Source organism: Schistocerca serialis, chromosome 3 (assembly GCF_023864345.2).
Source record: "Schistocerca serialis cubense isolate TAMUIC-IGC-003099 chromosome 3, iqSchSeri2.2, whole genome shotgun sequence".
NCBI lineage: Eukaryota > Metazoa > Arthropoda > Insecta > Orthoptera > Acrididae > Schistocerca > Schistocerca serialis.
In genome coordinates, this window is record NC_064640.1 from 376,403,791 (window position 1) to 376,430,395 (window position 26,605).

Sequence of the window (26,605 nt, forward strand, 5' to 3'; positions counted from 1 at the left end):
TATCTTTGGTAACAAACTGCGGAAATCTCAACTACAGAGAAGCAACTAACGTCCTCAACGTCACGATTTTGGCAGCACTTCTATTAAACGTCAGGCGAGGTTGACGGAAGTTCAGCAGAATGTATAGATTTATCGTCTTCATAATGCAAGAATGAAAAAGCTCTGCGAGACAGATAATTGGTGTACTTATTAATAACCCTCTACTTTTTCTGCCTATGCTTCCTGGTCTTCCGATATTTCACACATTCGTATCGGCTGCTTGTAAACCAACTTCTGGATTTGTGACACAGGCCACTGTACATCGTGGATGCAATTTTGACCTTTCTTTGTGATTCATAGAGATATTCTTACAGTTATAGCAGAAGAGGTAAAATGAGATGAAACAGTAGGTAGGATTCAACATGCTATTCTCGTAAGTAAAGATGGTAATGGTAATAATATACTTTAGGTGCAGTTGAAACACTATCAGTGCATTTATAGGCTACCAGTGCTGATCCATTTGGCGTTATTCATTAATAAACAAGTAACTGCTTCTGATGTTGGCTTAGTACTTAAGAGTGGTCAACAGCAGCAGCATCACACCTTAAAAGAATAAACATAGACATGTACGTCGTAGACATTTTGTGTTGATACTTCGACAACTAAATTTGTATTTGAATCTAATACAGCTCATCCCATACCTTGCTACGTCGGTTGACCTCTAACAAACAGTATCACTGACGCTCTCACGGGCAGCTAAACACGGAAACAGATGGAAACAGGAAATGTGATGACATGATTCGTAATTTGTGTACTATCGTCGGTAAAGTGCGACTGTGGTAAGAAAAACCAAAGTGCACTGGTGCTCCTGTGGATGTTCTGGTGCCACATGAGAGATTTATTAATCAGATTTTAAATTTATATGTAAACATATGGATTATTCTTGGTATATATATTATTTATTTCGTAATCTTGCTGTAGCTGTCGTAAGATAAATAAGTAATATAAACGAATCATCATTATATCTAACATTTTAAAATAATACTAACGGAATATCTTTGGATAATTCAAGAAGCAATTTAGTTCATTCATTACTTTCTCGGGTCAATGTATTTTGACGAAAATGAGAAAGATATTTTTTCCCTCGTGCGTTCTTTCGCTGTAGCGAACTATGGAACCCAAGTAATGAAACAGAACAACTCCGTTAACACCCATTGCTAGTGGGTGAGTAAGTACACATAAAACCGTAAGACAATAAAAATTAATAGCTGATTACAGGTATTACGTGCATTATGATATATAAAAAAAGAGAAAAAACAAACTGTCAGATATTTAATGAAAATAATACACTCGAAAATTTGTTATTGGAACGAAAACTCATCAAATAAGTAGCTAAAATCAAGATGTAACAGAAGAAGCAATGAAATATAATAGTAACTGAATACAGTAATAAACAATAAAAAGTATTAAACAATGTTGTAAGCTATGATTACAATTGACAATTATTGTAGGTGAAACTACTAATTGGGAATTTAAAAAATGCGAAATTGTAAGTGAACACAGACAGAAGTTAGGTAAGAAGTCCGAGTCCGCGCAGCATTTACCACAAGAAAGTTGATTTCACTGGAAGTATGTGTCAACCACAAAAATATAACTTAGTTGTGTTAGCAGTTAAGAATAGAAATGATGCTCACCCTGTCATGTTGATCCCAAATAATATAAATGCAGAATACTGCCAGCCAAGGAAGAATGGGTCGTCAATATGCAGAGGAAAGCACATGCTGTTTATGCCATAGTATCTTGTCGATCCGCGATAGTGTATTGCTGGAACAGTGAAAGAAACATCTTCAGCGCAGTGTGACTTGTCTACAGCAGGAATACATATCTGATACAGTTTTGTAAGTTGGCATGAGGCTATATAGAAGGAACGCAACAATTTATATTCGACTTAAAATATGGCAGTCATACTTCTCTCTCTTGAAATCTGTAGCATTCAGTTTATTCCAATATAGACTCTTTTGAAGTATGGAAATAACACACCCGTTCCTTGATTTTCTTCCCGGGATTTTTCCTTCCAAGATTCTTCTTAAAAGTGACTATAGCACCTTATGGAGACATTATACCGAATTACATGTGCAATAAATTTAGCTTTTCTTAATTGTATGATGCCAATAAATTTCCTCTTTTCATTATGTACTTTTAGAACCTAATCACTGGGTTTTGTTTCTGTTCAAAATGTTTTTCTAAGTCTTCTACAAAATCAAATCTCTGTTGCTACTCAAGTTTTTATTTACTGTTGCAAGATTTCAGCCTTCACAACCATGTTTTAAAACATTTAAAATAAATGTCTTGACAATTTATTTCCTATTTTCCAGAATAAGGTGGCTGTTTTCTTAGGAAATTACTTCCAGAAATAAGTATTTTGAAGAAATCAATGCAATTGAGGATTTGTATTGTGATAGATCTTGTCGCAGCATTGTTTTGCTTTATTTTCTGTACTTATTTCAAGTAGCGATATTTCTTTTTGGTTGTAAAAAATCACATACAAATTGCTAAACCAATCAGGTTATCGTAGGCGCTCTCAAATAAGATGTTAGTTTCATTTTGTTGCACGTTACGTTCTGGCTGTTCACTCTTCACGTGATGTTTAACTCTTAAACTGGCACCAGGTACAAGCAGGGATTTAGGCATGAAGAAGCTTCTGGAGCAGTTCTTAATACCTACCTCCTCAAATGTGGACTGGTAGCATAGACATAAGTTATGATAAGAGTCGTTACCACATTCTATGTGTTGCGGCGTAAAGTCAGTACTAGCACGCCAGTAGGGAACGACAGAGAAGAGAAGGCTGTGAGAAGAGGTCAGCCAATCGCATGCTGACCGACGGCCCTCCAGGACAAAACACGACAGTAGCGGCCCCTAGGTGAAGACGACATAAGCGCCGCGCCTGACTGGTGGCAGCCCACTTCGATAGCAGCTTCAACATTAGCCTCTTCGTTAGCCGACGCATCGTAGTCTGTTCATTAGCAATCTTTACGTAGCACAAGTAGAGATCAGTAGTCACTGCAGTTCAGTTGACAGACTTTTGTTAGAATCGGTCGCTAGGACCAGAAGTGTTACTTGTGTTTGTTTGTTCTGAAGTAGATTGATTATTCTGTATGTCGCCCTTTGCTTGCAACATATCTGTGTAATTGCATTTGTGGATGATCATGTGTAAAGGACTATGAGAATTCTCAGATCAAAGTTAAGTCTTTGTATTTGTCTTGTTGTAATAAAACTCATTAATACGAGTTGTTCAATTGTTTGTCTAGCGAACTAAGTATGCAGGATTCTTAGACACAACACTATGGTGGGTAATTTCCTAGAAATGTGTCCAGGAACAGTGTGGATCACCAGTTAACACGTACAAAGTATATGCATTCAGTACGCAAAAGTAAAAACAAGAAAAAATCATAATTGATATGGTTACTGCAATGTACACTATATAAACTAATACTAAATATTAAAATTTCTTAATAACGATTAATTCAGAAGTATATGACTGCGGAATAGGACAGCGGTAATGACTGAAGTTGTCGAAGGCACCATACTACTTCAGAGCTCGTACTTCTTCAACCAGATCAAGTTTCATGATGTGGTCAGTAACCAACCGTGACTTAGGTATACAATGTTAAACGTGTTGAATTATTGGAAGCTTGCATTTTACAATGATATCAAGTACTTTAATCCAAGCGTGTAGTCACCAGTCAGTAGAAGTAATACCACTACTCTACATCTTTTTAATACTGTAAACATAACTATGGCCCCCTGCAGAAAGACATCGAAGTCGACCTATATAGCGGAACTTTTGTTACGTGTGACACACAACTGCAGCGGCCGACCGAGAAGACAGCGCAGCGTTGGATTCACATTCAGGATGAGTGTCTTATCAAGCCTCGTCCTGCTGCTCTGATTTAGGCTTTCCGCTGTTTCCATAAATCTGTTCAGGTGAACACTGGAATGAACTCTTTGACAAGAATGAGTGACAATTCCTTCTCCAGAATTGCACTATCCGAGCTGTTATCCACGTTCCAATAACGTTACCGTGGATTGGATACATAAGTGGCAAGCAAATGAAAACGAGATATATGGAGAAATCAAGTAAACAGTTTACTATTTCAAAAGTAATTACCATAACTGTTAATACATTTCTCCGACTGAAAGACAAGTCGGTCAGCGCCTTCATGGAAAATGTTTGCGGTTGCCTATGGAACCGTGATTGTACCCAGGCGAACATCTCTTCGATCGAAGCAAAACGACGACCTGGAATGCGTATCTTCAGGGCTCCAAAAATACGTAAATCGCATTGAGAGGGATCAGGACTGCATGGGCGATGTGTAAGCGCTTCGCAGTGAAACGTCTGCAGCGTAGTCCATACAATCTTAGCAACATGTGAGCGCGCATTATCCTGCAACAGAATGATACCGTCAGTCAACGCGCTGCTAATTGAATTTCTGGAACACCTTGCCACAATTAACGCACAGCGATACGTGGACACTTTGCAAAAAATGGCGTCCGCCATTAAGTCCAAAAGCCGAGGAATGTTGACAGACGGCATAATTCTTTTGTAGGATAATGTCCGCCCACATGTTGCCAAGGTTCTTTCGCCTATACTGCAGACGTTTCACTGGAAGTTGTATGCATCCTCCATACAGTCCCGATCTCTCCGCAAACGATTTTCATATTTTGGTGCCCTGAAGAAAGACATTCATGGATGCCGGTTTGCTTCTGACGCTGAAGGGCACTCCTGGGTACAATCATGGTTCTGTAGGCAGCCGCAAGCGTTTTCAGTAATGCCAGACATTTTGAGGGAAGGAGAAAGCGAGCTTACGTAGTTTGTTAACGTGTAAAAAATCTTTTTCAACGAACTTTTAGTTGTCTACGACGCCTACATATATAAAAAATAAAATATGATGACTAGACTAGAATCAGTCGTCACTCCAAACATCATCAGACCAGGCTCGTATTAGACGCAACTAGAACCAAACTGGATATTCTAGTAATAAACATACCATTCAGTAACTTGCACTTGTATCAGAAGCAGTTTAAATGAGAAATATAGTGATAACAGCAACAACCAAATAAGAGGTAGGTTCAGCTGTAGCAACTAAAAATTTTTTACATTGAAACTGCCTCTGACACAAGTGCAAGTTATTACATGATGTGGTTATTGCTGGAATAACAAGTTTTTGTTCCACGTGCTTCTAATACGAGCATGCAGTGAGGTTAGTTGCCCAACTGAAACTAGTCTAATCATCATTTTTAGGCAATTAAAAGGTTCTTGAAAAAAGATTTTTCATACTTTAGCAAACATTTTTCCATGAAGGCGTTGTACTAACAGTTATGGCGATTACATTTGAAATAATAAACAGTTTACTAATCTTTTTTCCACCTATCTAGTTTTCATTTTACTGCCTCCTGTAAAAACTATGACCTTTCTTCTTTTATTCGGGAACAGGCGGTAATGCTTGTTTTTCCAGCTGATGTAGTTGCGGCAGAATGTAACACAGAGCTTAAATGTGTGCATCATTTGTAATCTGCTGCAATAGGTGATTCTGTGGCAGTGTTGACTACCGACAGTAACTGTTAGTTAGCAAGTGGCTGCCATGCTTAAGCTCTGCATTTCGATACGCGTATCGTGTAAGAGGCGGGTCCTCCATCTTTCAGTTTGTGATAAAACCCATAGTAATGTTCTGAAGCGGAAACATTCCATAGCAAGAATTTACCAGGAACGTCCAGAATTAAACAGTCAATTAAATCTTAAGTAAGTGCTTCAATGCGTGATTGTTTGCGAAATACACAGATCAAAAATAAGTTTTGCATCACCCCGGTCTGGAGGCAACCCCGCCAGGCTGAACCCCTTAGACACACTGTCCAGCGAGTGCAGCAAGGTGGAGGTTCCCTGCTGTTATGGTGTGGCATTGTGTGGGGCCGACGTAAACCGTGGTGGTCATGGAACGTTCCGAAAAGGTTGTACGATACGTGAATGCCATCCGCCGAGCGATAGTGCAACCATTGGCGAGGAATTCGTCTTCATGGACGACAATTCTCGCCCCCATCGTGCACATCTTGTGGATGACTTCCTTCAGGATAACGACATCGCTCGGCTAGGGTAGCCAGAATGTTCTCCAGACATGAACCCTATCGAACATGCCTGGAACAGACTGAAAAGGGCTGTTTATGGACGATGTGACCCATCAACCACTCAGAGGAATCGACACCGTATCGCCGTTGAGGAGAGGGATAATTTGTACCAACAGTGCCTTGGTGAACTTGTGGATAGTATGCCACGACGAATACAGCCATGCATCAGTGCAAGAGGATGTGCTACAGGGTACTAGAGGTACCGGTGTGTACAGCAATCCGAACCACCACCTCTGAAGGTCTCGCTGTATGGTGGAGCAACATGCAATGTGTGGTTTTCATAAGCAATAAAAAGGGCTGAAATGATGTTCATATTGATCTCTATTCCAATTTTCTGTACAGGTTTCGGCGCTCTCGGAACGGAGGTGATGCAAAACTTTTTTTGATGTGTGTAGTTCACTGTTTCTAATGACCTCGACGTCAACGCAAGATAAAAGCATACGGGTCTTTTATTCTATTATATGAAAAGTTGTCGCTGCCTAATCTAACCCAGGATATTGGGGCAGTTTGGTGATTGGGGTAAGAAGCCATTCACCAGAACCTCTCGTTACACTACCGACAAACCAAGACATAAAATCTTTATTTCTTCAGGCTCATCAAAAGAGAATAATTCCCGCTTCACCTTAGCCTTTTCCCACCTCTCCATGACTTCATTCAACCGTCTCTCTCTCTCTCTCTCTTTTTCTCTCTTTTCATTCTCCTTCGAGACGAAGTTTCATTTCAAATAACGAATTTACGCACCTAGTCACTCCATATTCCGCCAGCATCACTTTAACATTAAGCTAGATGCTGTTTATGAACAATTCCAGTTTTCTCAGATAACTACAGATATTCTCTTGGGCGCTAAATTTGAAAATTTGTCATTTTTACACTAGAAATCGACACATAAGCGTGATACGGACGTGTCTAACGTAATTCAGAAACAGCGAGACCGTTGTAAAAAAAAATGGTTCAAATGGCTCTGAGCACTATGGGACTTGACATCTCTGGTCATCAGTCCCCTAGAACTTAGAACTACTTAAACCTAACTAACCTAAGGACATCACACACATCCATGCCCGAGGCAGGATTCGAACCTGCGACCGTAGCAGTCGCGCGGTTCCGGACTGAGCGCCTAGAACCGTTAGACCACCGCGGCCGGCGAGACCGTTGTATGTTGATAGCTCTCCCGACAGGTATTTTGCAGACAACAGCAAATCGTAGTGGCTGAACAGCCGCGATAAACAGGGTCAATCAAAAAGTAAGCCGTAGACAGCAGCATGCAGATAAATATTCAAGCGTTGGTCTAGAAAGGGAAATTTAATAGCTTTTGGAGGAAATTATAGTGCCCGACGAACGAGAGCAGTGTATACCTACTCTAAAATCAAGGCATGGAAACCTGTGCGACTGTAACAACTTTGCTTAACGGTTAAATGCGATTTCGAAAGCTTTTATTCCCGAGACTTATATCTGTCATATTTTTGTTTCTTGAGCCGTTTGAAACAAAGTGATTGTTGAGAACTCTCTCCCATTGTTGAAATATTTATAAATGATGGTTTTCAACGAATCAAAACTTGGTGCTTTTGAAACTAAGTAGGACTCTGATCCCACAACTCGATACTAGCGCTCATGTCTTATAGTCTATGTTCATTCCGAGCATCTTCTGGAATGGTAAACACCTCTACGAATATTGGCAGAAAACTACAGTAATAACTCGGAAGCGAAACAAAATGTCATCGTCGTTCACGTAAAATTTTCGGTCTGTCTTGGAGTCTCCTATGCTTTGATATCCAGTATAATAATGACGATGAGTTCATGGCTCTCTCTATTCCCTTGTCGTGTGAATTTTGCACCTTTCGGATTTTCGTCTAAGTATGAAGAATTCACCTCTTATCTTTAAGGCATTCAAGTATTTAAGTAAAACGTTAACAGAAATGGGCACAGCAGCCATATCTGCCAACATACTAGTTTCAACGTGTTGCAATGTAGAAACATTACCATTATTGCCTCCTACTCTGTTAGCAAGAGAACCGTTGACATTATTGAGCTTGCTCAAATGCACAGATTAGGCCTCCTAATACCTAATCTTATGATTTTTTTAAATGATTACGCTCCCTCGTACCAGAATTACAGGTCGCAAAGAAACCCGAACCAGACTCTAAGCAGTTTCCTCGATCACCGACCACATGTCTGATACCATTTGCAGTTACACCGCTGCTAATTTCTTCCAGCTAACAAACAGAACTACTAAATCAGACTTGCAGGACATCGCAGTGGCACCGGTATAGGAGAGTTGTACACATTAGTCAGTCCCCTTAACAGCAGCGCTACAGAGTACATGACAGTCCGCCAAAGCGCCCTGGATTCCTTCCCGCGATGCTGCTTTTCAATGGAACAAGCGAGAGCAAAAGCATGACAGTTTGCGAGACTCAGTGAAGGCTTTATGGTCGCTCATACAGGCTGGACCCGGCCCACGCCAACTTTCATTTTTTCCGCACGTAGCCGACATTTCGTGGCCCACGAAGAGAAAGCAGATTGTCCAGCATCGCAGAAACAGGGAGGACCGGAAATTTTGGCAGAGACCGGAAATTTTGCCAGACTGGACGCTCAAGGTACGCAAGAAATCGAATTAATGTGTATTACTTCCCGATAAATCTCACGTCTCTTTACTCCAGAAATGGAGCTACTTTCATCCACTTTCAGCTTTCTAAAACTAATTTCTAGTTTTTTATGCTGATTTTACCGTACACCATGAATTTCAAGTATTCAATATTATTATGTTTCATTTTACTGAAAGAAGCAAAAGTAAATGAAAATAAAAGTGGAAGTCAATAATTATAAATCTATTACTTGTAGCGCGACGCAGGTTTCACAGAAAAAAACTAAAAATATGTAACTACTTTGAAAGATGGAAGAAATTTTTATCATTGTCAGGTTGTGCTTCGAGTGAGTGAGTAGTTTGTATAGTTGTGTAGTAAAGGTAGCGTAGTTAATGATTCTGCAGGGATTGCGAATATTCAACGTAAATATCTTCAGTCCCAAGAATGTCACTCTGACAAGGCGTTATACTCTGACCGACACTGAAAGGCGTTTCATTTCTTAGGCTTGTTACATGATGGTGAACAATTTCTTTATTAATGACAAATGACGCTAGCCGGCCGCAGTATACTTCAGGTGTAGGTGGTTTAAGATTAAATGTTCATCTTTCACTGCTTCATACAATGTGGCCATAGTTTCTAACAGTTCAGTACTCATGAAGTTCAACCCAGCACGGAAAAAGCTTACGCTAAGCGCGTATTACCGGCTGTTGCCACTGCGCATTCGAATTTATATGGCCACGATCTCATTCCATGTGCGGTCTATCCTTACTGCTATTACCGGAGAGATGTTATAATCTCGTATTGCACGTGGAAAATTGTAACAGAGTGGTATGTGTACGAAACGCTGCGTGTGTTGACACCTGTAATTACTCTTAACAGGAAGGGAAATCTCTAGTAAATTTTGTAGTTAACAGGTTTTCCCGTTGTAATAGCTATCGCGGTTTTGGCTCCTGTCCTAAAATATTGCTGTTAATACATGTAGCATAATAGACCTATAGATTAATTTAAAAGAGAGCCAGCAAGCTTCGTTTAAAGTTACTTGTTCACTTTCCAGTAAAATTTTACACCAGGCACAATAAAGCTCGTCTGATAAGTTTTTCTCAGGGACGGGATGAGCTAGTTGGTGTTCGTAAGTAGATGGAAATCGCTCTGACTCCTGTCAAGCAACTGGAAGCCACTGAAAATGGAAGAGTGGATGTGTCGAGAGGGCTGCCGAGACTCATGTACCAAACTTACCAAAGTACCTCGGACACTATCCTCTTCTGTGGATACTATCTGTTCTTATGAGACGTCCCCTTTGAACAATTATACATGACTGTGCTTAACCTGACACACAATATTTTTAGCGCAACGCAATCTGACTTTCAAAATTCCCTACAAAAGAATTGCCCTGACTAACGTTAAACTATACCTTTCACAAATCACTTACCTCACAAAAATCTTCGCTACTCAAGCCACTGCAATACAGCGAGTGCCACTATTGCCAGCTAAATAAAAGATTCAAACTACTGATGGCACTAACTACTGATAGGGATAGTTAGCAAATGAAAGATATTAATAGAGAACAAACAATGTATTTACCTTGATATCATCATATATAAATATAGCAGTTCATGACAAATTTCAAAACTCCGCCATCTCTCTCCCCACATCCACCACTGCTGGCGGCTCACCTCCAACTGCGCAACGCTACGCGCTGTTCACATCCAGCTGCCGCTGCCCAACACTACAATGGCGAGTATTACAACAGTACAAAGCAGCCACAGACTGCACACAGCACAGCCAGTGATTTTCATACAGAGGTGGCGTTACCAATAAAAAAACCTAAACAGCCTACTTACAATGTACCAAACTTACCAAAGTACCTCGGACACTATCCTCTCCTGTGGATACTATCTGTTCTGCAGCAAATACAGTATCTGTCACTAATCGTCATCTTGGCTGTGAGCGGCGAGCCAGTGGCAGGTCTAGGTGTCCTGTATAAAGGAGACAGGGACCAAGGAGAACTCAGGCTTTTACACCTATCCCGCTAACCAACAAGCTCGAGATGTTGCTTTCCTAGAAATCGAAACTGAGCCAGTGAAACTCACATGACTCGTTGGGAATAGTACTGTGACTCGTGTAAAAGGAGGCATACACAAAAGGGGGGTCTATCAGTCATCAGCAGTTCAAATGTACGGTGAATAATGCTACTCCTTGGGGAAATAATAGTAAGGGATTGGAAGAAACACCATGTACACGTGGTGTGTAAGCCTGAGCGCTGAAGAGGCTGTTCCGACAGCCGTTGAGGGCACAACGAGGAACCAAAAGCAGATTGTGGCGCACGTTACAACAAACGGTACGCACGAGGTTTTTTTTTTTTTTAGATTAGGCGTCTCTTCATCCCCTCCAGATAACAGTAATTATAGGAAATCCAAAAGTATCAATTTAAGAACGAAAGAAAAGCCCCACTAAAAGCGAGAGCATTAAAATCCTAGCGGTTAACAGCCGAAGCACTCGGAAAGAAGTCCCAGAATTTGAAGCCCTCTTAAAAGACAATGAAGCTCACATAACATCAGGTACAGAAAGCTGGTTAAAGCTGGACGTTGACAGTAGTGAGACTTTTTGGGAAAACTTAAGCGTATACTGAAAGAATATGGAGGCGATGCATTTGTCCCAGTAGCAAGAAACTCAAATTCACCGAGATAATAATTGAAACTGCATGCGACATTGTTGTCGAAAGACTCAGAATCAAGTGCGGGCATAAAATTATAATTGGATCTTTGTGTCGAGCGCCAGACCCATTTCCTGATGTAACCGAAAGCTTTAGAGTAAACCTTATTTCGATTGTATGAAATTTCTCTAACCATACTGTAATCATAGGAGGAGACTTTAACCATAACCAATCCATTTGGATGACTACAGTTCTATTAGTGTTGGGCGTGACCAGATATCCTGTGAAATATTATTAATGCCATCTCTGAAAGCTACTTTGAACATATAGTTTGACACATCACTCATGATGGAAATACATCGTATCTAATGGCAACAAATAGACTTCACCTCTTTGATGATGTCCACATCGAAACTAGTATCAGTCACGGCATACCACCTATAGCAACAATGAATACCAAAGTACAAAGGGCAACTTAATCAAGTAGAGTATATATGTTCAGTAAAATAGACGAATACGCAGCTGTGTTATATCTGAATGCGAAACTTCAAACTCTTAACTCAGGGCCACAGCATATAGAGAGAAACTATGGCTCAAGGTTAAAAGAATAGTTGACGATGTACTGGATAGATATGCACCCAGGAGGACAGTTCATGATAGAGGTCTCTCCATGGTATACAGTCATCGTAAAGAAACTTCAAACAATGGTTCAAATGGCTCTGAGCACTATGGGACTTAACTGCTGAGGTCATCAGTCCCCTAGAACTTAGAAGTACTTAAACCTAACTAACCTAAGGACATCACACACATCCATGCCCGAAGCAGGATTCAAACCTGCGACCGTAGCGGTCGCGCGGTTCCAGACTGAAGCGCGTAGAACCGCTCTGCCACTCCGGCCGGCAAACTTCTAAAGAAAGAGGGCTACGTATAAAACAAAGCATAGCACTATAGACAGAAACATACTGAATGAAACGCATTCGGCTGTCAAGGCACCACTGTGTGAAGCTCTCAATGAGTACCGTAGCAGAATACTGTCAAATGACCTTTCACAATACCCAAAGACATTCTGGTCGTATGTAAATGCTTTTAGCTGCACCAAAGTTAGTGTCCAGACACTCAACGATGAGACAAAGGTTGAAATTGTGGATATAAAACGAAAGCAAAAATGCTTAATTTAGTTTTCAAATTTTCCCTTACAAGGGGAGACTCAGTAGTATTGCCCCAATTTAACTCTCGCACCATTAGAAAGACGAGTCAAGTACACATTTCTGTCTAGATGGAATCATTATCATGTAATTGCAGTTGAATTAGCCCCTCAATTAACTTTAACCTATCCTAGACCGCTTGAACATAAAATTATGCCCAGTTGCCCGGTAGCTGGAAGAAACCACAGGTCAAACATGTATACTAAAAGGATAGCAGAGATGACCCACAGAGCTGTCGACCAATATCCCTGACATCCATTTGTGGTGGAATCTTAGAAAATGTTCTGAGCTCAGAAATAATCAGGTATCTCGAACAGAATGGCTTCCTCCATGCCAGGCAGCAGGATTTCGAAAACATTGATCATGTGAAACCTAGTTCGCACTTTTCTCATATGACATACTGAAAGCCATGGATCAAGGCAGTCAGATAAATGCAGTATTTCTCGATTTTAGAAAAGCTTTTGACTCAGTACCAAACCTACGCTTGTTATCAAAAGTACAATGTGTGGAGTATCAAGGGAAATTTGTGAGTGGATTGACGATTTTTTGATAGGGACGCAGCAAGTTGTGTTGGATTGAGAGTCATTGACAGATGTAGAGGTAACTAAGTGTGTACCTCAGAGAAGTGTGTTGCTATTCATGTTTCATATTAATGACCTTGCGGATAATATTAATAGCAACTAAAACATTTTGCAGATATTGCAATTATCTATAATGAAGTACAATCTGAAAGAATGTGCGCAAATATTCAGTCAGATCTTCGGAAGATTTCAAAGTGTTGCAAAGTGTGTAAGTTGCTTTCAAATTTTCATAAATGTTAAACTGTGCATTTCACAAAATAAAATACCGTAGTATCATATGACTATAGTATCAGTGAGTCATATTTGCCATCGGTAAACTCACACAAATACATGCGTGTAGGACCTTGCAGGGACATGAGATGAAACGATCACATGGGCTCATTTCTGGGTGAAGCAGGTAGCAGACTTCGATTTATTGATAGAATACCAGGAAAATGCAGTCAGTATATAAAGGAGATTGCTTACAAATCACTCGTGCGACCCATCCTAGAACATTGCTCTAATGTTTGGGATCCGTACCAGATAGAACTTACAGGGGATACTACACGTGTATAGAGAAGGGCAACACGAATAGTCACAGGTTTGTCTGATCCGCGGAGAGTTTCACAGAGATGCTGAAAGAACTGACCTGGCAGTCTCTTGAAGATAGGAGTTATTTATCCCGACAAAGCCTTCTTACAAACTTTAGGAACCAGCTTTGAATGATGACTCTAGGAATATACTACAATCTCCTTCATATCGCTCCCATAAGGATTGTGAGGATTTGATCAAACTAATTACAGCACGCACAGAGCCATTTAAACACACATTCTTCCCGCGTCCCATACGTGAATGAAACGGGAAAAAGACCAAGTAACTGATACAGTGGGACGTACCCTCTGCCATGCACTTCAAAGTGGTTTGCAGAGTATGGACCTAGATGTAATGAGTATATATGTTCTTCACATTTTAGTTTGACTACTGGTTAATGGAAGCCAATAGTCTTTACATGTGACTCCTAGTTTATGTTTCAAGTGAAGGCAGAGAAGCCGGAAACCGCCACCTTCCATCAAATGTTTATGAAAGGGACGCCTTAGGTCCAGGCAGTGTCCGTCTGCGGGAGTATTTTCGGTTGGGTACACCGAATCTACGTCTTTCGATGTGGAACTTTGATTGGTTGGTATGCTGAATTGGGGGAGGGAACCAGACAGCGAGGTCATCGGTACCATCGGAATAGGGAAGGGTGGGGAAGGAAGTCGGCCGTGCTCTTTCAAATGAACCATCCCGTCATTTGCCTGAAGCGATTTTACGGAAATCACGGATAGTATAAATGAGGAGCACCGGACGCAGGTAGCCGGTCGGTGTGGCCGTGCGGTTCTAGGCGCTTCAGTCTGGAACCGCGTGATCGCTACGGTCGCAGCTTCGAATCCTGCCTCGGGCATGGATGTGTGTGATGTCCTTAGGTTAGTTAGGTTTAAGTAGTTCTAAGTTCTAGGGGACTGATGACCACAGATGTTAAGTCCCATAGTGCTCAGAGCCATTTCAACTATTTTTTAACCGGACGCGGGTTTGAACAGTCGTCCTCCCGAATGCGAGTCCTGTATGCTAATCACTGCTCCACCTCGCTCCGTGGAACTTTGACTGCACAAATTTGTAGAGACGATACACTTCATGAATATGTGTTTCTGTAGGTCGGTGAAATAGATGAGGTCATTCTATAAGACTACAACACTCGGCGACGCAAGAGTTGGTTTGTGGAAAAATATCTTCCAAACGAAATAATTCAGCGAATGAAAAGGCCAATTCAATCTTCCACTGGAATGGTACGGGGAGGCGTGTTCCTGCTCTAATTCTGTCTCGTCAGCCGGCTGCGGTGGCCGAGCGGTTCTAGGCAATTTAGTCCGGAACCGCGTGATTGCTGCAGTCGCAGGTTCGAATCCGACCTCCGGGCATGGATGTGTCTGAGGTTAGTTAGGTTTAAGTAGTTCTAAGTTTTAGGGGACTGATGACCTCAGATGTTAAGTCCCATAATGCTCAGAGTCATTTTCTGTCTCGTCAGACGCCTGACACGCTGGGAGCAGCTTTTCAAGAATAACTACATCTGCTTGCTAAGGAGTTCATCGACGTCATTACTAACATTGTCAGGTTCCTCTGCGTGCTACGCTGGTGGTCAGGGTATTCAAATATCGTACTGACGTTCCTTGCATCATACCAAAGTAATACATCAATTTTGTGTATTTTAAATATTTCTTAAACTTGAATACAAATGCTACGGCTTGGGTAGTGTTTTGAAAATTTTATTCACGCCGTATCATCAACTCCACATTTTGGCTATGTTTTATTACATTCAACACACAGCTTTTGGAGTTATTATTTTCTTTTCCTTACGGACACCAGTGCACTGGGAAGAAATGGGAGGAACGTTTCCTGACCTTTTGCACGCAGTAAGCATTACCAACTGCAGTGCATGACAGCACATCGCGTCATTCATCGGCAGTGACGATGGAATACACATAACACCTGATCGACACAGGGCAGTGGAAAGGCGTGTTGGTGATGCATAGTGGAATATAATAAAACGTGAATAACATTAATGTGGAGTCGCCTCCTCACCTCCATCACTGTATGAAATTACAATGAAATACAGACGATTAGCACCTTACAGGCGTTGATAAATATAACGGGGACAATTGAAAATGTGTCCCCCTACCGGGACTCGAACCCAGGATCTCCTGCTTACATGGCGTCGAAGACACACAGGACAGCGTGACTGCAGGAACTTATCTCTGGCACGCTCCCCCTCTGACCCACATTTCCAGCTTATTGTCCACACACTACATTTGTAGTGCCCCTGCCAACTACACTCATTACTCGCGGCAGTCAATCTACGCATTCCCCTAAGAGTTCGAGCAACGCCAGTGCATCTGCACTGAAGAAGATCATTGGCCAGTAAGCCTTATCTATATGATGATGGTATCTGTTCCTTCGGACATGTCTGAAAGAACAGATACCATTTGTGATCTTGCAGATCTCGAAGAATGAAATTGCAATGAAATCCAGACCATTAGCTGCTTACAGGCGTTGGTAAATACACACATCAAAAAACGTTTTGTATCAGCTCGGTTCCGAGAGTTCCGGAGCCTTTACAGAAAACTGGAATATAGATAAACATGAACATCATTTCGGTCCTTTTTACTGCTCGTGAAAACCACACATTGCATGTTGTACCACCATACTGCGAGACCTTCAGAGGTGGTGGTCCAGATTGCTGTACACATCGATACCTCTAATACCCAGTAGTACGTCCTCTTGCATTGATGCGTGCCTGTATTCGTCATGGCATACTATCCACAAGTTCGCCAAGGCACTGTTGGTCCAGATTACCCCACTCCTCAAAGGCGATTCGGTGTGGATCCCTCAGAGTGGTTGGTGGGTCACATCCTCCATAAACAGCCATTTTCAGTCTGTTCCAGGCATGTTCGATAGGGTTCATGTCTGGAGAACATGCTGGCTACTCTAGTCTAGAGATGTCGTTCTCCTGAAGGAAGTCATTCGCAAGATGTGCACGATGGGGGCGCGAATTGTCGTTCATGAAGACGAATGCCTCGCTAATATGCTGCCGATATGGTTGCACTATCGGCCGGAGCATGGAATTCACATATTGTACAGCCGTTACGGCGCCTTCCATGACCACCAACGACGTACGTCGGCCCCACACAGTGCCACCCCAAAACAACAGGGAACCTCCACCTTGCTGCACTTGCTGGACAGTGTGTCTAAGACGTTCAGACTGACAGGGTTGCCTCCAAACACTTCTCCGACGATTGTCTGGTTGAAGGCATATGCGACACTCATCGGGGAAGAGAACGTGATGCCAATCCTGAGCAGTCCATTCGGCATGTTGTTGGGCCCATCTGTACCGCGCTGCATGGTGTCGTGGTTGCAAAGACAAACCTCGTCATGGACATCGGGAGTGAAGCTGCGCAGCATGGAGGCTATTGCGCACAGTTTGAGTCGTAACAGGCGTCCTGTGGCTGCACGAAAAGCATTTTTCAACATGGTGGCGTTGTTGTTAGGGTTCCTCCGAGTCATAATCCGTATTTACCGGTCATCCACTGCAGTAGTAGCCCTTGGGCGGCCTGAGCGAGGCATGTCATCGAGAGTTCCTGTCTCTCTGTATCTCCTCTATATCCGAACAACGTCGCTTTGGTTCACCCCGAGACCCTGGACACATCCCTTGTCGGGAGCCCTTCCTGACACAAAGTGACAATGCGGACGCGATCGAACCGCGGTATTGACCATCTAGGCATGGTTGAACTACAGACAACTATAGCCATGAACCCCATTCGTAGTGGAATGACTGGGACTGATCGACTGTCGGACCCCTTCCGTCTAATAGGCGTCGCTCATGCATGGTTGTTTACATCTTTGGGCTGGTTTACTGACGTCTCTGAACAGCCAAAGGGGTTGTGTCTGTGATGCAATATCCACAGTCAACGTCTATCTTCAGGATTTCTGGGAACCGGGGTGATGCAAAACTTCTTTTGATGCGTGTATCAACGGAGACATTTCAAAATTTGCGCGCCGACTGGAACTCGTACTCAAGATCTCCTGCTTACATGGCAGACGCTCTATCCGCCCGAGCCATCGAGGACACAGAGGATAGTGCGACTTCAGGGACTTATCCCTGGCACGCTCCCCATGTGACCCACATTTCCCACTTACTGTCCACACACTACATTTGTAGTGCCCCTGCCCACTATGCTCATTACTCGCGGCAATCAAACTACCTATTCCCTTAAGACTTTGAGCAATGTGAGTGCATCTGAACTGAAGAAAATCATTGGCCGGTAAGCCTTATCTGTATGAAGATGGTATCTGTTCTTTCGGACATGTCCGACAGAACAGATACCATCTTCATATAACCGTCGCTGTAGGTCCGTTGTTGGGTGCAATTTTATTCGTACATCAGTTTTCTCGCTCTTGAACCTAGCGACATACTGGTATAAAGTACAGCTGTTAATAGTAAATACCAACATAAAGTGAAGTAATGTTCCAACCCAATTCTCTGGGACACGTTTTTCTACGACTTCACCTCTTCAGCATCAAGACAGCTAATTTAAGAATCAAATTACATACTACGAATACATTATGTAATACACTGAGATGACAAAAGGTAATGGGATAGCGATATGCACACGTGCAAATGGCGATAGCGTCGCGCGCACAAGGTACAAAAGGATAGTGCATTGGTGGAGCTGTCATTTGTACTCAGCTGATTCATGTGAACAGGTTTCCGACGTGATTATGGCCACACGACGGGAATCAATAGACTCTGAACGCGGAATGGTGATTGGAGCTAGACGCATGAGACATTCCATTTCGGAAATCTTTAGGAAATTCAATATTCTGAGATCCACAGGGCCAAGAGTGTGCCGAGAATACCAAATTTCAGGCATTATCTCTCACCACGGACAACACAGTGGCCTATGGCCTTCACTTAAATACCGAGTGCAGCGACATACGCTTATAGAGTTGTCAGTGCTAACAGACAAGCAAGACTGCTTGAAATAACCGCAGAAATCAATGTGGAACGTACGGCGAACGTATCGGTTAGTGTAATGCGGCGAAATTTGGCACTAATGGCCTATGGCAGCAGAAACCGTATCGAATGCCTTTGATAACAGCACGACATCGCTTAGAGAAGCTCTTGTGGGCTCGTCACCGTATCGGTTGAACCCTATACGACTGGACAACCGTGGCTTGGTCAGATGAGTCCCGATTTAAGTTCGTAAGAAGTGATGGTAGGGTTCGAGTGTTACGCAAACCCCACAAAACCACGGACCCAAGATGCCTACGAGCCACTGTTTAAGTTGGTGGTGGCTCCATAATGTTGTGGGCTGCATTTACATGGAATGGACTGGGTCCTCGGTTATGTTCGGATACATGGAAATCATTTGCAGCCATTCATAGACTTCAAGTTCCCAACAACGATGGAATTTTTATGGATGACAATGCTCCACGTCACCGGCCCACTATTGTTTGCGATTGGTTTGAAGAACATTCTCGATAATTCGAGCGAATGATTTGGCAACTGAGATCACCCGACATAACTCCCGTTGAACATTTATGGGACATAATCGACAGGTCAGTTCGTGCACAAAATCATGCACTGGGAACACTTTCGCAATTGTCGACGGCCATAGATACAACATGGCTCAATATTTCTGCAGGGGACTTCCGGTGACTTGTTAAGTCCATGCCACGTCTAGCAGCTGCACTCCGCCGGGTAAAAGGAGATCCGAGACGGAATTAAGAGGTATCTCATGACTTGTCACTTCAGAGTATATTAAAACATGGATATTAGTCACGGCGGGCGCTAGTTATTATGCTTCCCGTATTAGAGAGGATTGATTTAAACAGAATTTTCGTAAGAATGAGATCGTTGTTGCTTCACTACTAAACCGTTGATTTTGTTCTGTCATAATCTTTTAGATCCAGGAAGTCAGGGGCGTTTATAACAGTGACTAGGCTGATTTTTTACTGTACCTGGAATGATAGCCAAACTGATCCCTGCGATCCAGATGAGGGCCAGCGTGGCAGCGGCGCTCCTCACGGCTAAGCTGGTGCTGTGAGACAGCGGCAGCGCGATCAGAATGAACCGCTCCAGCGACATGAACACCATTATCAGCACTGAAACCTGCAATAGAATTTGTGGTTTTCTTTCCCTGACAAATGAGTTTTAAGAACCCCCAGTATTCAAGTGAATGCATGATAACAAACGCTTGAAATTAATTATATGGAAATAGTACGGTACTTCTAAATTAATTAGGTTCTTGATACGATGGTTTTTCTGTTTTATGGGATTGTTGATAAGCTTCTTTTTATTGAAGGTGGGAGCTACTGATTTTATCTCAGTTGATGAACAATTTATGACATTTGCTTAGCGTCCGTGCATGTTTTAAGGAAAAGATGGAGGCATGGGACGTACACTTTATAAAATATCTCAGGGTTTCCTGAGCATTAAGTGATTTTGAAATTTTTTCAGAATATCTGTTAGCCGTTTTATGAAACTCAAGCAACTAGAAGTACTTAATAGAGTTATAGGACTGGTAGGTGTAGCAAAGTGGTAAGCTTCCTGACAGCTGCCGTTATGTGGCTTTATGGCGGTATACTCTTAAAATGGGTGTGAACAAAACGAAAAACAATTTTCTTATATCTGAAGAACGAAGAAAAGCCCCAATTTAATTCTGTTGCACTGAAAATGTGAATGAAATGGATATTAGTGACCAAGGCGTTGAGAAATAGATGAAATTGTTAAAATTGAATAAAGCTCCAGGGGTCGATGGAATCCCTGTCAGAGGCTATACCAGATTTGCTGTTCAGATAGTCACTTTTTTATCCACGATATACCGTAGATTTCTCTAACAAAAAGCGTACCCAGCGTTTGGGAGGGAGCATAGGTCACACCTGTCAACACGAAGGGCATAAGATGTAATGTACAAGAAGGCTAGTAGAAGTGATAAACAAAACACGACCGTCCATTATCCTTGACAGTCATTTGCTGTAAAAATCAGAGAACGTAGTGTGATCTAATTCTATTCAACTCGCTGCACTTTCTATAACTACGAGATCGATTACGATTAATTGACCTATTCCAAATCGATTACTTCTGATGAAAACTGCTTTGTTCGTCATAACCTAAATTCTGAATTTCTGGTTGGTTCTGATGTAACATAAAAAATGTTCAAATGTGTGTGAATTCCTAAGGGACCGAACTGCTGAGGTCATCGGTCCATAGACTTACACATTACTTAAACTAACTTAAACTGACTTATGGTTAGAACAACACTAACATTCATGCCCAAGGGAGGACTCGAACCTTCGGCGGGAGTGGCCGCGCAATCCGTGACATGACGTCTCTAACCGCGCGGCCACTCCGTGCGTGTGATGTAATATAACAAACACTTTCATCCACTACACAAAATTGCTTGAAATTGTCCGTCACTTTCTATATCAGTGTCTTTACTTTATTTAGTTATCAGCTTCCTTTCGTATTAGGTTTCTCTTTTCAAAATTATCTCCAGTTTTACTAATATGAATTGGAAGTCTGAACCACCTGTTATTTGCGGTAACATAATACGTTTTGTGGGGGATGGCTTCTATCAACTAATCCTGACGTCTGACATGAAAACACTGCTCGTCTTATGTTTGATACTTTATTAGAAATGCCTTTTGAAGCGATTGATGTACTTCATTCGAAACTGCAAGTGAAAATACCACCATTCTGACAACTAGTTCACTTAAAAGACCATGTTTTGATTACTATTAATTAATTAAAGCCGGCCGGAGTGGCCGTGCGGTTCTAGGCGCTACAGTCTGGAACCGAGCGACGCTACGGTCGCGGGTTCGAATCCTGCCTCGGGCATGGATGTGTGTGATGTCCTTAGGTTAGTTAGGTTTAATTAGTTCTAAGTTCTAGGCGACTGATGGCCTCAGAAGTTAAGTCGCATAGTACTCAGAGCCATTTGAACCAAATTAATTAAAGCATCGATAAAGACGTATCAATAACATTCGGAACTCTTCGTCTAAATGAAATGTAATTAAAGTTTTGTAATCCCTTGATCAAACAGAGTCGTTTGTATGTATCACGATAGCCTTCTGTTTGAAGTTTATTTTGGAATTTTTCTAGTCATTTTTGTTTTTGTATGTTTTTTAGCCTCTCCACCCTTTCAGCCTGTTTGAATAGGTATATTATGAACACAATTTGCGTATGATTTCAACCGACAATTTGTGAGGGATTGCCGATGTCATTTGGATGACCTGAACTGTTTGCATTATTAGCTATCAGCATACCTTAAATTTCCACCGTACTTAATTTGAATAATTAGGCAGGTGGTAATTCTGATGTAGGGCTTTTCTGACCCCATGAGAACGACGTCACTAGCCACTAGAATAAAAGCGGCTGGGAGGGAGTGGGCTGTCATTTCTGGCGCCAGTACTTTGGGAGGCTGTCGTGGTGAGAGTACTGACAGACGGTTAGCCAATGACAGATGGCAGATTTGCATACGTTTCCGAGTTGGAGCTTCAATGTTTCTGCCTAGTGTGAGGGTGGCGACACTCAATCACTGAGGCAGCAAGATACTTCTGTTGTTCAGTGGCCGGCCGGAGTGGCCGAGCGGTTCTAGGCGCTACAGTCTGGAACCGTGCGAGCGCTACGGTCGTTGGTTCGAATCCTGCCTCGGGCATGGATGTTTGTGCTGTCCTTAGGTTAGTTAGGTTTTAGTAGTTCTAAGTTCTAGGGGACTGATGACCTCAGCAGTTAAGTCCCATAGTGCTCAGAGCCATTTGAACCATTTTATTGTTCAGTGCATTTGTCTCGTGTTGTTTGTGTACTGAACAATAATAAACCAAGACAACAAACGATTACAAGGTAAGTATATCCAGAAGAGTATTGAACTTAGGAATCTGTGTTAATGGTGGGACTCGAATTAATGATAATTAAAATAATCAATACGTAGCTCTAAAATGAGATCCCTACAGTCCGGGGTAGATAGATTAATTTATATATTGAAGTGATATATAGCATTTAAAATTTACTACAGAAGAAGAAAGAGCTTACAGTACATAAGCATTACGAAGTGTGTCTACTCAGAATGTTTACATGTTGATATGTGAAAGATGTTGTCAACGTTCTTCATCCATGACATAGCAACATAAGTAATGTTTGTTGTGGTTTTTTTTTTTTTTTTGAAAGTGAAGTTTTTATTCAGTGTAAAACAAAGGAAGACATCACAATTTGTTCTATTGCCACAAACATCGACCCAAAGAGTAGTGGGGAGCAGGAAGAGCTTGGTGAACAAAGTAATACTGTTCATGCAGCACCAGAAAACTTCTCTGACTTTTTAATTCAGATTATGGCATCCCTCACTCAATTAAAGACTAATAATGAATGTTTGCCAAATACATTAAATGGGGTGAACAATAGTATGATCGGAAAGATTCGTGCTGTTAATGTTTACATTGATTCTTCAATGGGCCGGCCGGAGTGGCCGAGCGGTTCTAGGCGCTACAGTCTGGAACCGCGTGGCCGCTACGGTCGCAGGTTCGAATCCTGCATCGGGCGTGGATGTGTGTGATGTCCTTAGGTTAGTTAGGTTAAAGTAGTTCTAAGTTCTAGGGGACTGATGACCACAGCAGTTAAGTCCTATAGTGCTCAGAGCCATTTTTTTGATTCTTCAAATGCAGATCTGAGGGCAGATAAAGTTGACACACTAGCAACTAAAGTCCAACAGTTAGAGAACAGGACTGATGAGCAGGAAAATTGTTTAACCACATCATAGTATTTTAACATTTGAGGGTTTCTGCATTACTTCATAGCACGTTTGTCCTTATTGGAAATGAAATGAGCGTTTGGCGTCATTGGCCGGGAGGCCCCTCGCGGGGCAGGTCCGGCCGCCATATCGCAGGTCTTATTACATTCGGCGCCACATTGGGCGACCTGCACGCCGGATGGGGATGAAATGATGATGAACACAACACAACACCCAGTCCCTGAGCGGAGAAAATCTCCGACCCAGCCGGGAATCGAACCCGGGCCCAGAGGACGGCAATCCGTCACGCTGACCACTCAGCTACTGGGGCGGACTGTCCTTATTTGGAACGATACATCACCGATTCTGCGTATCAGGGATCCGAGAATTTGTTGGTAGGTTTGCTGAGGTATGTGGCATTAGATTCTGCGCAAAGGTTATATAATTCGCGTAAATAACGGGCCGCTGATTTGTGCAAGAGGTGATTTCGCCCGATAGCGACCCAGATGGGTTCCATCGGATTTACACCAGGTGAATTTGGCTGGCAAGACATCAACGCGAGTTCACGATAATGCTCATCAAAACGCTATATAGCATAGTTCTGGCTGCGAGACATGGACAGTTATACCGCTGAAAGATGACATCGCCGTCCGGGAAGACATCAAGCATGAAGGGATGCAGGTAGTTCGCAGCTGTCAGTATGTCTTAGATTACTACCACAGGTCCCATGCAAGCGTATGAGAATGTCTCCCATAGCATAATACTGCTCCCGCCAGCCTGCGTCCGTGGCGCTCTACACGTTTCGAGCCGCCGTTCACCTCGATGACGGCGTTTGTGGAGACGATCATCGACTTAGTGTAGCAAAAATGTGATTCACTCGAAGAAGCGATCCGTTTCCATTGATCGACGGGCGAATCACGATGGCCCTGTGCCCACTGCAATCGTAATTGACGATGTCGTTGGGTCAAAAGGTGATTACGTAGCGGTGGTCTGCTACGGAGCTCCATGTTCAACAATGTACGGTGAACGGTGTGCTCTGAAACACTTGTGCGTGCAACATCATTGCCCTCTTTCGGCAGAGATGCCATATGTCACACCTATCCTACTTTAATGAGCAGACAAACCTCCGAACCCCAGGTTCTGTGAAGAGTCGTGAACGTCCAACCAATTGGTGAACATTGAACCAGCTTCGCCGTTCGAGATACTCGTTTACAGGCTCTGCGTAATAACAATCTGCCCTTTGTCAAAGTTGCTTATCTCAGCGGATTTCCCCATTTGCAGCCCATACCTTCTCTAGGGTAATCACCCCACTGTATCAGCTCAGCTTACAGCCTTTTGTTACCGCGTCACATGCCCGCAACACCACCAGGCGGCATCCAACGCTGCAGTGGTCATAATGTTTTGGCTCATCAGTGCATGTTTTGTGTTTTGAGGAGGGAGGCTTGCTAGGGTAGTGCATAAAGTTGTGCAAAGTCACTGTGACAGGGTGGCGTAGTGGTTAGCACATCTGCCTAGTGAGTAGGAGACCCAGGTTCAGATCCCGGCTTTCGTACAAATTTTCATTCGTCGCTTCAGTCTCACTACGTAGTCTAGATCTTTCTTCAGAGCTGAATACGAGAAATCTGCTTCTTCGGCTTTGAATAAAGAGTCTGAAAGATGCTTCTAGGCCACAAATGTTGTCCATTCGCTTTATGTGACAATATAATTATCTTTTTTTTTTCAAAAAAAATCTCTCTAAATATACTTTGGACAAACTACTGCATTAAGATGTGTATATGGAGATATTGACTTCATTACATTATTACCAAGGTAAATTAAGAACAACTGTTTTGAACACTTCTACTGTACTCTCAAGTCTCCTTTCTAATTTTCTGGCTGTTATTCACAAAGTCCCTATATCTAGTCCATTTGATTAAGTTCATACATCCCATTACACTACTGGCAATTAAAGTTGTAACACCAGGAGTGATACGAAGTAACGAACTTTTACTTATTGTGGGTATTTTATATGTGTATAGAATACATGATTAAATTTGCACGTGACTGAGAGCAAACATGTTGCGAAATATAGTACACAGTGCTGCCATGTCTGGTAGAAATAACGGCTGTAACGCACCACGGCATTGAGTCAAACTGAGTTCGGACGAAAGATACGGATGCATAATGCCATGCTGCTTCATCTCTGTGCTAGAGGTCATAAATCGTACTGGCTGGCGACTAGGGGCGTGTCAGTCTCTCGGAAGCCCATGATTAGACGTTTGCAGGGGAGAGAGATTTGTAAAATGTGCTGACCAGGGGAAATGTCAAACACCCTCTACGTCTAGGTACGTCAGGACAGTCTGCTGCCAAAATTACCGGCGCAAACCAGAGGTCATCGGGTTGCGTATGCAGTGGTATACTCTTTGACATAAAACTGATAATACTCAAAGTCCGGCTGTCTTTACAATCTGGCCACACTGTAGGCGGCGCAGCTCATAGAGGAAGTCTTGTCCTCTGTTCGAGTTGCTATACTACTTCTACGTCTCTGGTGTAGAGGTGAAGAACATATCGTCTGAATGCAACGTCTCGCTGGCGAAACCGCCCGTTACCTAAATTTTTACAGCGCCTTTCGTCCGAATGCAGATGTCTTGGATGTAATGATAGCACAGCTAACATATATTTTACTTTCTGACGCATCGCTAATAACAGTTCAGTCCACTAACATTTTTGCGAAAGAAATCCCGGCAGACTACCTTTGAAAGCCGCATGCATCAGACCTTTCCAGAACCCACTTGCTGGCACCCAGCAGCTGCTGCTGAGCGGAGGAATTTAAAATGTTTTACTGTTGTTGAGAGATGCTGCACAAATAATGTCTATGATTTGCATTTCAAACTCGAGAGTAACGAGACAGACGACCCGTTTTTATATGACGAGTATTGTATTACACTAATGTGCAAGACATGAGTGTGGCTCAGTATTAATTTTATAGTTTTTTATCTAATCAGAATACCTCACTATGTTGTTTAATGTTATTATTAATGTTTTATATCTCGTTTCTTATCATCTTAGAAGCGATTATTCACGGAATTTTTTCTTCAGGAATTCGTATGTTTTCATCAAGCCACAGTAACTGTACTATAACGAATTTTATTGTCAT

The 26,605-nt window shown here is 42.4% G+C and overlaps 1 protein-coding gene across 1 annotated transcript in view; it reads right to left on the reverse strand.

Annotated features, from left to right (window-relative positions):
• The window catches only part of LOC126471615 (relaxin receptor 1), a 752,030-nt gene that overhangs the window by 65,708 nt on the left and 659,717 nt on the right, over positions 1–26,605 (reverse strand). Inside the window, exons 17-18 of the mRNA XM_050099855.1 lie at positions 19,706–19,856; positions 1,674–1,803 (exon numbers count right to left, since the gene is read on the reverse strand). Of these exons, the coding sequence (XP_049955812.1) occupies positions 1,674–1,803; positions 19,706–19,856 (281 nt within the window). The remainder of the gene's footprint in view (positions 1–1,673; positions 1,804–19,705; positions 19,857–26,605) is intronic.